General features: G+C 41.2%; 1 protein-coding gene and 1 pseudogene across 2 annotated transcripts in view; one reads left to right on the top strand and one right to left on the bottom strand.

The window, feature by feature from the left end:
- PRKAR2B (protein kinase cAMP-dependent type II regulatory subunit beta) overlaps positions 1-12,244 on the bottom strand; it is a 90,296-nt gene extending 78,052 nt beyond the window's left edge. For both annotated transcript variants that reach the window (XM_045864884.3, XM_064575409.1), the window contains exon 1: positions 11,788-12,244. In XM_045864884.3, coding sequence (XP_045720840.1) covers positions 11,788-12,091 — 304 coding nt within the window. In that variant the 5' untranslated portion in view covers positions 12,092-12,244. The remainder of the gene's footprint in view (positions 1-11,787) is intronic.
- Positions 12,245-12,424: 180 nt separating this feature from the next.
- The window catches only part of LOC123835691 (actin, cytoplasmic 2-like), a 38,582-nt pseudogene continuing 37,811 nt past the window's right edge, over positions 12,425-13,195 (top strand).

The raw sequence follows: 13,195 nt of genomic DNA, 5'->3' as shown, positions 1-13,195 counted from the left end.
AATACCTTTTGGATTCTTTTTAAGGGATTACAAAGAAATCATTTTAAGACTTATTATGCATCAAAAGTCCTAATATTGCCTTGTTGATAAATTGTCATTAGTGATAGTCAAATAAGAAATCAAAAACCTGGGCGCCTGGGTGGCTCAGTTGGTTAAGCGATTGCCTTCGGCTCAGGTCATGATCCCGGAGTCCTGGGATCGAGTCCCACATCGGGCTCCCTGCTCGGTGGGGAGTCTGCTTCTCCCTCTGACCCTATCCCCTCTCATGCTGTTTCTCTCTTTCTCTCTCTCAAATAAATAAATAAAATCTTAAAAAAAAAAAAAAGAAATCAAAGACCTGTGAACAACTCCATTGAGAAACAAAGGTATCCAAAAGGACGGTCTTTTTTTCCTTCTAAAAATATATAGAGATAGCAGTATGTAGTGGAGCAAGTAGAGAATTCTGGGTTTTCAGCATAAAACTACATTGTAATGTAAAACTTCGGGAGGTAGAAATCTGTCCCACCATGAGCTTAGTGTTCATAAATATTATGACACGAGGAAACGGCAACAAGCTGTCAATTTAATACAACTATTTTTTCCAATTAATTTATATTTCAGGCACATATTCATATTTTTACTATAAGCATCTGCCTCATTTAAATAAAGTGACTATTTTCAAGACTTCTACCTACATTTTCCTAAGATGTTTTAAAATGACTTGTGAAAACTTAAATGAAACCATAAACATGGGAGCTACTGCACAGACGTATTTATTTATTCTGCCAGTTAACCGCGGATTCCCAAGGGAGGGGATGGTGTGAAAACAAAGCAAAGCTTTATGCCATTGTTTTTAAAACTTTTTTTAAGTTGGACTATTTACCTTGCATTTCAAATGGAATTCAAGAAGGACTTGAGATTTAAAGGAGCCCAGGCTTGTTAAAGTCTGAAACACTTAGCTAAAAGACTTTACTTTTATACTTTTCATTAATAACTTTTTTTTGGAAAAAGTACCATCACTATGCCTTGATTGCAATCTCCACATTCTTACATTTCCAATCAAACTTCATTTTTAAAAAGTGTCATGTTCTCACTGACTTTTAGAGCTCGCCTACTGTCTCTTTCGCTTTCCCTCCCTCTCTTTAACAAAACTATATATAACGCTTAGTATATGCCAAATACTGTTACCCCATTTAATTCTTACAACAACCCTCTCTGGTGGGTACTATCATTATTCCCATTTCATGGAGGAGGCAACTGAGACACAGATGGCAAAGTAACTCGCTCAAGGTGCCAAAAGTTATCAGTGGCAGAGCCAGGATTCAGATCCAGAATCCGTGCCGAAGTCAGTCCTATTTTTTTTTTTAAGTTTCCATTGTTTCTGATTTTTCATATCACTATAAATTTTCAGCAACTAAATGCAATCTATCTGTTTTCCATTAACTACCGAGTTTAACAAATGTGAGGCAGAGCACAAGGGGCTCTACTGACCATATTTCTCACATTAGTGGAGGGGGAAAAAAAAAAGAGAGAATGACATGGTAGTACAGGGAGGGACTGAGGCAGATCACATTTTCAGTTTAGGACAAAATTATCTGAAGCATGTAAGTGGAGATGGCTGGTAAGCATGCAGACATGTCAGTCTGAATCTCAAAGACAGGGGAGGTCTGTGCTGGTGCTGGGGGAAAAGCCAAAGGGCAAGTGAGCCTTGGGGGGTGGGCAGGATTCATGCAATAAAGGAGGTAGGAATGATGACGAAAGGCCAAGATTCAGATTTAGCATGGGGCTCATATAAAGCAGAAGCAGTGACATGGAAGTTTGGGTGGGTCAGAATGTGTCCTCAATGAGAAACATTCTATTAGAGGGGTGCCTGGATGGCTCAGTCGGTTAAGCGGCCACCTCTTGATTTCAGCTCAGGTCAGGATCTCAGGGTTGTGAGATGGAGCCTTGCAACAGGCTCCCCGCTTAGCGGGGAGTCTGCTTGAGATTCTTTCCCTCTGCTCCTCCCCCCACCCTGCTCTTTCTCTTTCTCTCTCTAAAATAAAATAAATCTTAAAAAAAACAAGAAACATTCTGGGGCGCCTGGGTGGCTCAGTCGTTGAGCGTCTGCCTTCGGCTCAGGTCATGATCCCAGGGTCCTGGGATCGAGCCCCACATTGGGCTCCCTGCTCCACGGAGAGCTTGCTTCTCCCTCTCCCACTCCCCCTGCTTGTGTTCCCTCTCTCGCTGTGTCTCTCTCTGTCAAATAAATAAATAAATATTAAAAAAAAAAAAAACATTCTATTAGAAATCCTTACCCACTAGACAAACCTCTGTACCTGTGTTCTTTTGCATTTTGCAGAATGACCAAATATCAGGCCAATATATGATAAAACCTCATTTCTTAATATAATGAAGTGTAATTCTCTGAATCTGAAGATAGGCTAAGGCATTTCCATTTCATGAAAACATTTTAAAATGCATTAATGTAATGGATTATTAGGAAACTATTTTAAATGTTTACATGCCTTCAGAAGGTTTCAATCACTTTAGAAATACACATTTATGGACCTTTACGATTATTACACATTTAGTATTCAACCGAGGTTAATTTAAGATACACTGGAGCACCTCCTGTGGGCAGGAAAGCTTTGGAGGGAGAGAGCATGTGCCTACATATTCCCGCCCGCCTGTGGTGAGGACACCTCACGGCCACAAAGCTTATGCTGATGTATAGCATATTCGTCCTGCCATCCTTATATAGCATTAATGCAACAGAGAATCCTGTGAAGATCATTCGTAGGGTGAAATATAAGTTAACCTCTGGAAAAGGAGCGGGATTTGGCAGAACGTTAAGGACAGAGGACTGGGCACTAAGAACCAAAAAAATAACTCACACAAGAGTATTTGTGAAGAATATATCCACTGAGCACCTTATTGTGTGCTTCTAAAGGCTGTCTGTCCTTTATTTACTATTTAGTGGATATCTACAAAAGACTTGCCTTTCATGTCTTTTTACAGTTAAAATTTATTTAATAGGTAATACAAGTATATCATAATCATTTTTTCAAAGGTTACCAAAAAGGAGCTCTTGAAAAGTCTCCCTCCTGACCAACTATCATCTCCAGAGCTGTCCCTCCTGAGATACGCTATGGAACTGCATTTCTTTAAACTGTTTAAACTTTGATTTTCTTCTAATTCTGATTCGCATGTGCATGATTTAGTGATTCTTAACTAAACACCTATAATATGAGATGATTCTCTTTGTCACATCCCCAAAATTTGCACCAAGGGCACAAGTACTCCACAATCTAGGTTGGACTTCGAGATGCAGACAGGAATACAGGTTTAAAAGAAAAAGCCTGGATCTTAGCTTATTTCCTTTTTATAAGATAGGATTTTCCTCTTTATTCTGCCAAACTTCTGTTGAATCAAACAATTAACTTATCTAATGAATGTCTATTAACACACACACACACACACACACGACCCTATCTACCTGCAGGTCCTTTATAATCTAGCAGCTTAAATCAGGAAAGCAAAGTTGATCATAGCCACCTTACATACAATAGACTATCAAGTTAAGTTGTGGTCTCCAAAATGGTTCATGCAGAGCATAAGGCAATCTTTGGCATGCATTTTACTTCTTACTTTTTACTTCTTCCTTTCAAAGTTCATATTGTGGGGTGCTTTATCATATACAAAATAAGCTAATAAAATGGTACATGTATAACACTTATAAAGACATATAATGAGAGTGCATACTCAAATACCTTCTGCTAGTGAGGTAGCAAAAAAGTTTTGAGAAATAAACAGCTCAATATATCTGGTGTTCATTTCTAAAAATAGATACCTTACCAAGTTTCTAAAGTATATGAAGTGCAAATTTGAGTGAAACCGAGAAAACAAATTGTAAAAGGTACAGATCAGTACTTGGCTAGACTGTAAATTTTTAGAGGCAAAAGTAGAGAGCTTATTTTTTGATTTGTGGTTCTTTTCAACCATGGTCCTGCTATAGGAATTACTGAAAATGAAGTGTACCACAATTAAGGAGATGGGCTCTGAACTCAAGGTCAGGTTCAAATCCTGACTCCATCACTTAACTTGGGGAGGGCTAAATGGTGCATGTATAAATGGCCTTGTCCAGTGTCTGGCACTTAAGCCACCAAAAATGTTAACAATTATTAAATAAAAGGAGCATCATTTAACAAACATTAGCTTTCTACAGTAACTGAAATGAAACAACTGAGTCATGTATTAATTCAGCTTCACCTTTTGGAAAGATGCTTTTTGGGTCCAACTGAAATGTATTTAAGCACATGGAAGCTTTTTGCCTTCTTTTTTATATTAAAAAAAAAATCCCTCAGTAACACTCCCATGAACTATTTTGTCTTGGAACAGCTAATGTAAATTAAACAATGTCAGGCCCTAGCCAAACGGATACGGGAATAACTGTATACAGTATATCTTCTTGGCTTCACTTTTATGTGGAACATGTGTTTATATTTTGACCTTTTGTCTTTTTTTTAAATGCAGAAACATTTTTAAACAGCAGCAACTGGAATGATTTTTTTTAAGTTTCCAAACATATTAAGTTACACATGGCAGTGCCTATTGCTGAAACATTTATAAATGTTACACCAACTGTGTTTATAGTTCCGATTTTTTTTAGATTGTTTTGTTTTCATATAAGCCATGACCTAAAAAATTTAGCTCAAATTCTTTCCACAAAATAATTACATAATGGAACAGTCTGAGTCATTTTGAATTTCCGAAACACAAAACTTGCTCCCATAAAATAAAGATAATGATCAGCATCATAGTAAGGTTTTTATATGGGTTTTTTCGACTATTTCAACCATACCTAAATGGTATGGATGAAACCGAAAGGACTATAAGAATAGGACCAAGAACATAGTGATAATTCATCCAACTCAGAAAAATCACTGCACTCTGTTTTCTTTCCCATTATTTGTCCTTAAGCAATTGACATTAAAAAAATAAAGTATTAGATTTCACTGCAATGAAAAAAAAATCAAAGAACAAAAAAATTGGTAATTCTGAAGGTAAGAGTACAAAAGTACTTCTTGTTAGCCTTGGCTTTTAAACCTTAACTACCACCTTGATGGAAGAGAGAATTTATATGTAAGTTAATATAAATAATGTAAGGGTTAGTTCTATGAACAAAGAAGACCAAAATCAACTAAATTGGGGCAAGGAACTTCTCTAGCTCTTAGCTGCCCCATCTGTTAAATGAAATAGATTACATATACTATCTAGAAGACAGTATCTGACAAAAGGATTGTTTCTTAAGTCCAGAGATAGTAAACTTAAGAGAATAATCATTTCTTTTTTCTTCAAAAAAAAAGGAAGGAGGGGCGCCTGGGTGGCTCAGTCGTTAAGTGTCTGCCTTCGGCTCAGGTCATGATCCCAGGGTCCTGGGATGGAGCCCCACATCAGGCTCCCTGCTCCGCGGGAAGCCTGCTTCTCCCTCTCCTACTCCCCCTGCTTGTGTTCCCTCTCTCACTGTGTCTCTGTCAAATAAATAAAATCTTTAAAAATAAATAAATAAATAAATAAATAAATAAATAAATAAATAATAAAAGGAATCGGCACTCAATATTTCTGCAGTGAGTAAATGAGTGAACGAGCACAGCATTCTATCTTCAACTTTCATTCATTCCTTCTAACAGGCCACCCGAGGTCCCAGCCCCTTGCTGGTATCAACTGAGTGTAGACACTACTCAGGTAGACCCCGCGGTCACGCGGTCAAACTCCTTCCCTGAATCCCAAGCTCCACCACAGGCTTTTCTCTAATTGCTACTACTCTCATTAAATGACTTCCTTAATGGGTCCACAAATAAGCTTCTTATTGAGGAATTCAAAGGTCTCTTGTTGGTATTTACACAGTTGAAAAAGAAACACATTTGCTTTTCTTGAGGCAGCTAGGAACAAAATCTTGACAGCTGGAAATTTACTGGAACCCATGGAATGGGATTTGCAACAATAATAACCATTAAATATTTATTCCATCCCACCCAGACACAGCATGTCACTGTACGTGCAACCTCAAATGGAAAGCTTATAACTGTCTTACATTAAATAATGGTTGAACAGTTTGATTTTTAAGACTGGTAGACAAATTAAAGTATCCTTCACTTTTTGTTCAGGTGTTCTCATTCTATGCTCTCTTCAAGGTATAAATTAGTCGAAGAACCTTCTGCAAGTCCCAACTGATGTTACTCCTCTCTTCCTCCCTTCCTCCCTCTTCTCCAGGTCTAAAGTTAACAGATGGGTAAGAGTTTGAGACAGGACACTATTTCAAGTCATTTGATTTCCCTAAAGTATTCACTTAATACTACTATTAAAATGGATAATGTCTTCACTGTTCAACTTTGAAAACCACAATTACCATCTAAACTCAAAATCTCTTTTAAATCTTCTCTATCACTGTTTTATGCTCATAATTAAAATAATGGCTTCAATATTTTAGCCATTGTAATGAATGATGTGATTCCCATTTCAGGAGGATTCAAAACTACCATATAAATTTAAAACTTACCATGTAAATTTCTAATAGCCAAAGACCATAAAGTCTCATTAATTATAAAATTCTGCAGCTCTTAGCTACAAATTATGAGCTGAAAGGATGTGGGTTTTATTACTGTGCAACATAACTTCACATTAAATCCTAAGTGGGAAATGCCACGTAAGCTCATTTCCTACTTCATTTCTCTAAAAAGTGCAAACACTAGATTCATTTCCCCAAAATAACAATGAAATTGCTATTCTGTAAGTTTACACTTCTGAAAGATTTCATGTTAATGAGATCATTTGTCTTACACGGAAACAATGCTGGCTATGTGCACTGGTCCTGAGGCCCTTATAAATATCAATCCATTTATCCTCTAACAACTTTACGAGGTAAGGACTATTAGTATGATAATATGCCAATATGCCTAGCACAGCGCTTCATACGTGAAGGAAACTGAATGTCGTCTGACTTTCATGAACATTTTCAGACCAGTGAAATGAACTGAAGAGGTGGATGAAGAGCTAACAATTGGCTGCTTTGTCTCATAATCATCTCTAGCAGCCACGGAGAGAGCAGGTTCTTAGGTAAGAACACAGAGATAAAAGGGAGCCTAATAAATCAGCCAAAGGAGCAATTCATTACAGCTATGATGATTCCCTGCAAGTTCCTGCTCTCAGTGAGACCAAGAAGTCAATCAGTCAAAGTGTTCTATACTCCCAGTTTGAGCTCGGTGAAGAACATTCTCACAGCAGATTCTTAGGGAGCTAATATACCTACTGCCCTGATCCCTTTTGCCAACTCATTTCAGGAAGACCACATAAGCCACTTCAGACAGCTGAACTTTTGAGCTCTATTCTTCAAGTTACAATGAAGCTTAGTTCTTCTGATTCTGTAGCAGAGATATAGAGGTAAAGAATATTTGTTCATAATCCTCTAAGAAAACTTCTTCGACACGTGACTATTCTTCCAACCGCTCCTTAAGCAACCATTTCTCTCATGAAATAAATTTGTTCTCTTAATCTCCCCCTGCCACCATCACGAGCTCCAACGTTCCGATATTCTGTGTGATTTTAAAGACCTCTTATAAATTCCCCACATTCCCTTTAAATTGTAAAAAACATCATAGCTAGATATGATTCTCCAACAAAGGTTTGACATAGGTCAGAGTTAAGAGGATTAAATCATAGTTTGTACATGGTGAATTTCTATTTATATATCTTGACATGCTTGCTTTATAAGATATTTAAATTTTTGAGGTATTTACTTTGAACTCTAGATTTTTCTTCCACAATATGGAAAATTAGTTCTTCTGTATTTTATATACAGTTCTTTTTCTTTCAGTTTGATTGCTTTTCATACCCACATGTAATTTAATTTTTTTCTGACCACTTGTCAATTTATAGGCGTAATTTGGAATTTTATTTACTTCATTTTATAATTTCAGCAATTTCACTGAAGAAATTATTGAGCAACACAAGATCTCACAATGATGCCTGCACAAAACCATTAATTACCATAGATTCCACTCCAAATTAGTACTGATCCAACTCTTTGGCCTGCTGTTAACCCTTCTAATATAGTCTAAGCCTGGGGACACTATCCTTTCAGAAGCGACATGTCATGCTTTATTTGCTTTCCCTTGGATGGGGCAGAGGTAGGCCATTATAGCTTCTTTCAGAACTTCAAGAGTTCCCAGGAAGGGTTATTACCATACGCTATTATCATTCTAACACCTAAAGGCTGCCCTTTTAACCAGAATTGATAGCAAACTGAAAGGAATAGAATAAAATTAGAAAACAGGAAAGAAATGGGACAGCTACCAGCAGAGAAAGGGATTCTTTGCAAAGACGGGAAGGAAGTAGACCACCTTCACCCATCTGACCATTTTGCCCAGTGCTACCAGACCCTAGCTCACTTACTTGATCCCACCACCACACTGAGGTCAAGGTCATATGCTTGATCCCCTACGTGAGTCAAATGGGCAGCAGTCTCGTGGTCAAAAATTTGCCCAACCTCTCATAAATACCATCACTTGTCTTAAAGGGATTCATGAGTGGGTACTAACCAATCCATGCAAATTCATCACCATTACTGGAAAAATAACCAGGAAAACCTGACCTGTGAGTCAGTCCACTGGACAAGTTTCATTTAGGATGAACTCTCTGATGGTCTTGGGTCAGACAGATGTGAGTAAGAAACCAGGCTCTGCTAATTACTAGTCCTGTGTGTAACCCTGGACAAGTTCACTTTGCAGAGCCTTATAGACAAAACACATCAAGAGTCTCAGGTAGAGTTTGACACAAAAGGGATGCTAAAGTGATGCTGGTCCCAGCCCCTTCCAGAGATAAAACCTGGGAGTTAAGAGCAGAGGGATGGAGCCAGGCCCATCTGTGTTTCAATCCCGGTTTTGCAGTACACTAGCTATGAAACAACTGGGCAAGTGACAGCCAGGATACAGCCAGGATAATGAATCAGAGCACTTAGATAATGCCTAGCACATGGCCAAGGTCAATAAACGGTGGCCACTTTTTTAAATGTTGGTAAGACAAAGACATTATGATCACTATCTGTTGATCAGTGTTTCTCACAGTGTGGTCAGGGAACAATGAATATCAGAATGACCTGGGATGTCTGTTAAAAAAAAAAAAAGGACCCTATGTCCCACCTCCCCAACCTATTCAAAACTGCTCTCCAAGAGCAGTACCAGGTAATATTCATTTCTAAATCAAACTTCCTTGAGATGCATACAAAAATTAAGAAATTAGTGACCCACAGATGGTTTTGTGCTGGGTCACAGTAAATTAAGACTTGCCTTCTAGTACTTACTCTTTACTATACTATGCTAGGAGAATTACCTGGTATCTGATGTTTTTATATTTTTGCACCTAAACATTAAATTGATAGGCTCACTTGTATTTCTGTTTATTTGTTTTCCAACAGCACTATTTTGACTTTTCCCCCCCCTCCAGCCAGGGGCCAGCAAACTATGGCCTTGGTTTGTGGCTAATTTTGTACAACCCCAACTTCCAGAGAAAATATGTTTGTTTTTTTTTTAAAAAGGAATATTTGATGAAGACTATATGTTGCTTACAGAACGTAAAATATTTACTGTCTAGCCCTTTACAAAAACGTTTGTCAACCCATGGTAGCCTATAATTTTTTTTTTAGCTGCAGCTCTCAACACAATTTACATACTTAAAAATAGTAATAATAAGAGAGAATTTGTTAAAATAGGAGATACTCTAGTCGGTATTTTCTAAGGCATCTAATAGAGGGAAGTACCATTGCCAAAGTTTCTGTTACATATGCATATATGTGTATCAGATAATGATCAAATTGTATTTGGTTGCAGTCAGAAAGTTTTAAAGTCCTTGTGGGTAAGGGTGGAAAGTAAATAGTGCAACTGGTTAACGAGTATTCATTAAAACTCACACAGAGTAATTTTTACAATAAAGGTGCCTTGGAGAACATAAAACCATATAAAACGATTCCTGCTGTTTAGAAGTTAATGGCTTATTCATTACAAAATGGAAATAAAATCTGTTTTGTGTACAATCTACATTGTCGTAAGGAGAAAACGGAATCATCAAAGCAAAGTACTTCAAAACTCCTGTAGTACAAAGAAAATACTTTAGTTATACTAACAATAAATCATACCAAACATATATAGGTTTTTTCCCACCTCCCTTAGTTCCTTGTTTCCTGCAACCTGGGAAATGAATCCTCTTTTCTTCCTTTGTGTGTGTGCAAGTGCATGTACGTGTGTGTGCAAGCCTGTGCCAGGAGCATAAAAGAGGTATTAGATGCTTCTGCCCTTTCTGTATCATCCATTATTAGCTTCTCCTTCCCCTCTATTTAAAATATGCCTTCTTTTACCTTTTCCTTAGTTCTAGCAAGGAAAGCATTTGATTAAATTCTTGTGCAAAAAGAACAATTAAGACTGTGATCATATTATCCCTGGAAACACTAAAGAGTCAAAAATTAACATTTTTAAAGTAACAATTTCCCTTTTTTATCTTCATAGAACACTAATGTCCAGGGTTTTTGTGATCGTTTCAGACAAGCTAAAAATACATTAATTCTAAAACACATTTCAACAAATTTACAAAGAAAACACCTTCCTAGGAACACTCAAGGAAATGACACTTTAAAACGTTTTCATTATATGGAATACACTGCAGGCACACAAACCACAAGCAGTGTAAATAAATACAGACTGGTGCAATGCTGAAATGCTTGTTTGTCTTCCACCACAAAGAGAAAACACTTGCACACCGTGGTATTTTAGCTTGGGATGTCATAAAGATGGGATTTAGGCATGTGGTGTAAATACAGGAGGCTGTAACTGTGCGTGTGTGTCTGTGTGTGTTAGGGAAAAAGGGTTGTAAGCAGAAGGGGTGGGACTTGCCAGGAGCAGCTATTTGAGAAAATTCCTTTTTCTTTCCCATTCATTCTTTCTAGCTTGTGTCTGGCACAGTCCTTAAAATTACTCACTGACTTTTCATTCTAAAGACAACCAACAAGCTTTCAGAACTTCCTACAGCGTTTTTCACATACTTTTTTTAAAAAGGCACCAAATCACTGAATGTTTTAAATAAAAAGCAAACCATTAGTCCGTTTCCTCATTCCAAAGACCCCATGAGTTGCAGGCTAAACAGGATCCTTTGTTGTGTGTCCAAAAATAACACAACGCGGTATTGGTAAATTGGAAAATAATAGATTACTCTGTTTCCAAGAATGTCAAAGTTATTACCATAAATTTTGTTCTGCCCCAGTGAATACAATTTCATGCTCCTTTTAGTGACTATGCAGTCTTAACGACAGCAAACACAATCCAACTGAATACCCTTCGCCTTTTCTGTTTGGACACTCCATTAATAAATACAAGGGCTGCAAGAGGATGCCAAGTGGGCCAGTTTCCTTTACGCACAATGGTATCCGTCCAGCGAAATCTCTCCAACCACAGTGAGAGTTGTCTTTCAGATGCCCACCCCACACCCGCCGTCCTCTGCGGGCGAGCCCAGGACGAGAGGAGGCACCTGGACAGACAGCCGTACCCTTTCAGCGCCCCACCACCTCCAGAGGAGGGGAGGAGGGGGAGGGCACGACTCGAAAGCCGAGTAGGAAGGTGGGCGAGTGGGAAAGACAGAAATGGATGCTGAGGGGGTGGGCGAGATGGGAAGGTAGGGGAGGCGGCGAACGCGGGGAGAGGAGGGTGAGCAAAGCTGCGGGATTCTAGAGCAAAGGGGGAACGGTGCGGGCGAGCGGGGGCGCGCAGGGGGTCGGGTCCTCACCACTGAACGCCCCGGCTTCCGCGGCCTCCTCCTCCTCCTCCCCGTTCTCGGAGTCGGTGTGCATGGGCTCCTCGGCGAAGTTGACCCCCTTACTGGGGGTGCCGCCCCCGGCGGCGGCGCCCGCGTCCCCCCAGGTCCTGCCCTCATGGCCGAAGCGCGCGGCGCCTTTGCGCTCGTTCTCCTGCTGCAGGCGCGTGAAGTGCTGCAGCGCGAACTCCAGCAGGTCCGCGGGCTGGTGCCTCAGCACCTCCACCGTGAAGCCCTGCAGCAGCTCCGTCAGTCCCGCGGGGATCTCGATGCTCATCCTGCCTGCCGGGCGGCGGGCGCCTGGGCGCCGCCCTCGCCGCCTCCCCGGACCGGCCTGCGGCCCCGCGGCCGCCGAGCGAGCGCGGACGGCGCTGGGGGCGCTACCCGCTGCGAGCGCGGCGCTCTGGGCCCCGGCGGCCCGGCTGGCCCGGCCCGCGGCTCCCGGGGCGCGGCTGCTCCGTGCGGCGGCGGCGGCGGCGGCGGCTGAGCGAGCGCGGCCCCGGGAGGGCTGGCAGCATCTCCGGCTCCTCCCGCTCCCGCCGCGGCCGCTCCTCTCCACCTCCCCCCGGCCCCCGCCCGGGCCGCCCCGCCCCCGCCCCGCCGCGCCGCGCGGGAGGGAGCGTCGGAGCGCGCCCACGTGACCCCGGAAACCATGGCAACCTCCGCCGGCGGGCGCCGCACGCCGCGGCGGGGAAGGTTGCGGTGTTGAAGACGCTGGAGGGCGGCGGCGGGCTGGCGGGGGACGGCGCTCCGCGGGGGACGGCGGGGGACGGCGCTCCGCCCCAGGTGGCCCCCGGGCGCGTCTCGCCGTCCACCTGTCCGCGCCCCGGAGCGGGCAGGCCGCTCGGCCGAATTCCACAAGCCGTTCAGCGCGGCGAACCGCGCAGAGCTGCTGCCCCGCGATCTGCCCCGAAACTTCAGCCTCCACCTCGGTAGCGGCATTTTCTCTTCCTCTGGGAATCGAGTTGCGTTGATAAGTGTTGGCAGTGTCTTTTGTTTAAAGTCATCTGTGCTACTGGTTCTGTTTTGGACAAAGAAATAATACCCCATCCTTGTGACACCTTTCTTTCTCTTTCGCTGCTTATCCAGCCTTTCTCCATACATCCTGTTTATTATGTTTTGCTTTACTGGTGCTAATGCATTGTCCACTCAATGCACTTACTACTATTTATTAAGACAAATGCACCATTTATTATGAGGCCCTTCAAACAGGATAAGTGCATCAATTTGAATAAAATGTCAGAGTCAAGACAGATGGTCCTAAAGCAAAAGATGCTTTGCCTGATGAGGTTCTTAGTATTTATTTCAAAACTCCTTACACTGGAGTGATTTGAATTATATCTCCAAAACAGGTTACTTAATATAAAGAGAAATAGAACTA

This window comes from Mirounga angustirostris, unplaced genomic scaffold (genome assembly GCF_029215605.1).
Source record: "Mirounga angustirostris isolate CCGP_5_RB_7025 unplaced genomic scaffold, mMirAng1.0.hap1 SCAF_12, whole genome shotgun sequence".
Classification (NCBI taxonomy): Eukaryota; Metazoa; Chordata; class Mammalia; order Carnivora; family Phocidae; genus Mirounga; species Mirounga angustirostris.
The sequence above is the reverse complement of the archived record's forward strand: the minus strand, read 5'-3'. Positions and strand labels throughout refer to the sequence as shown.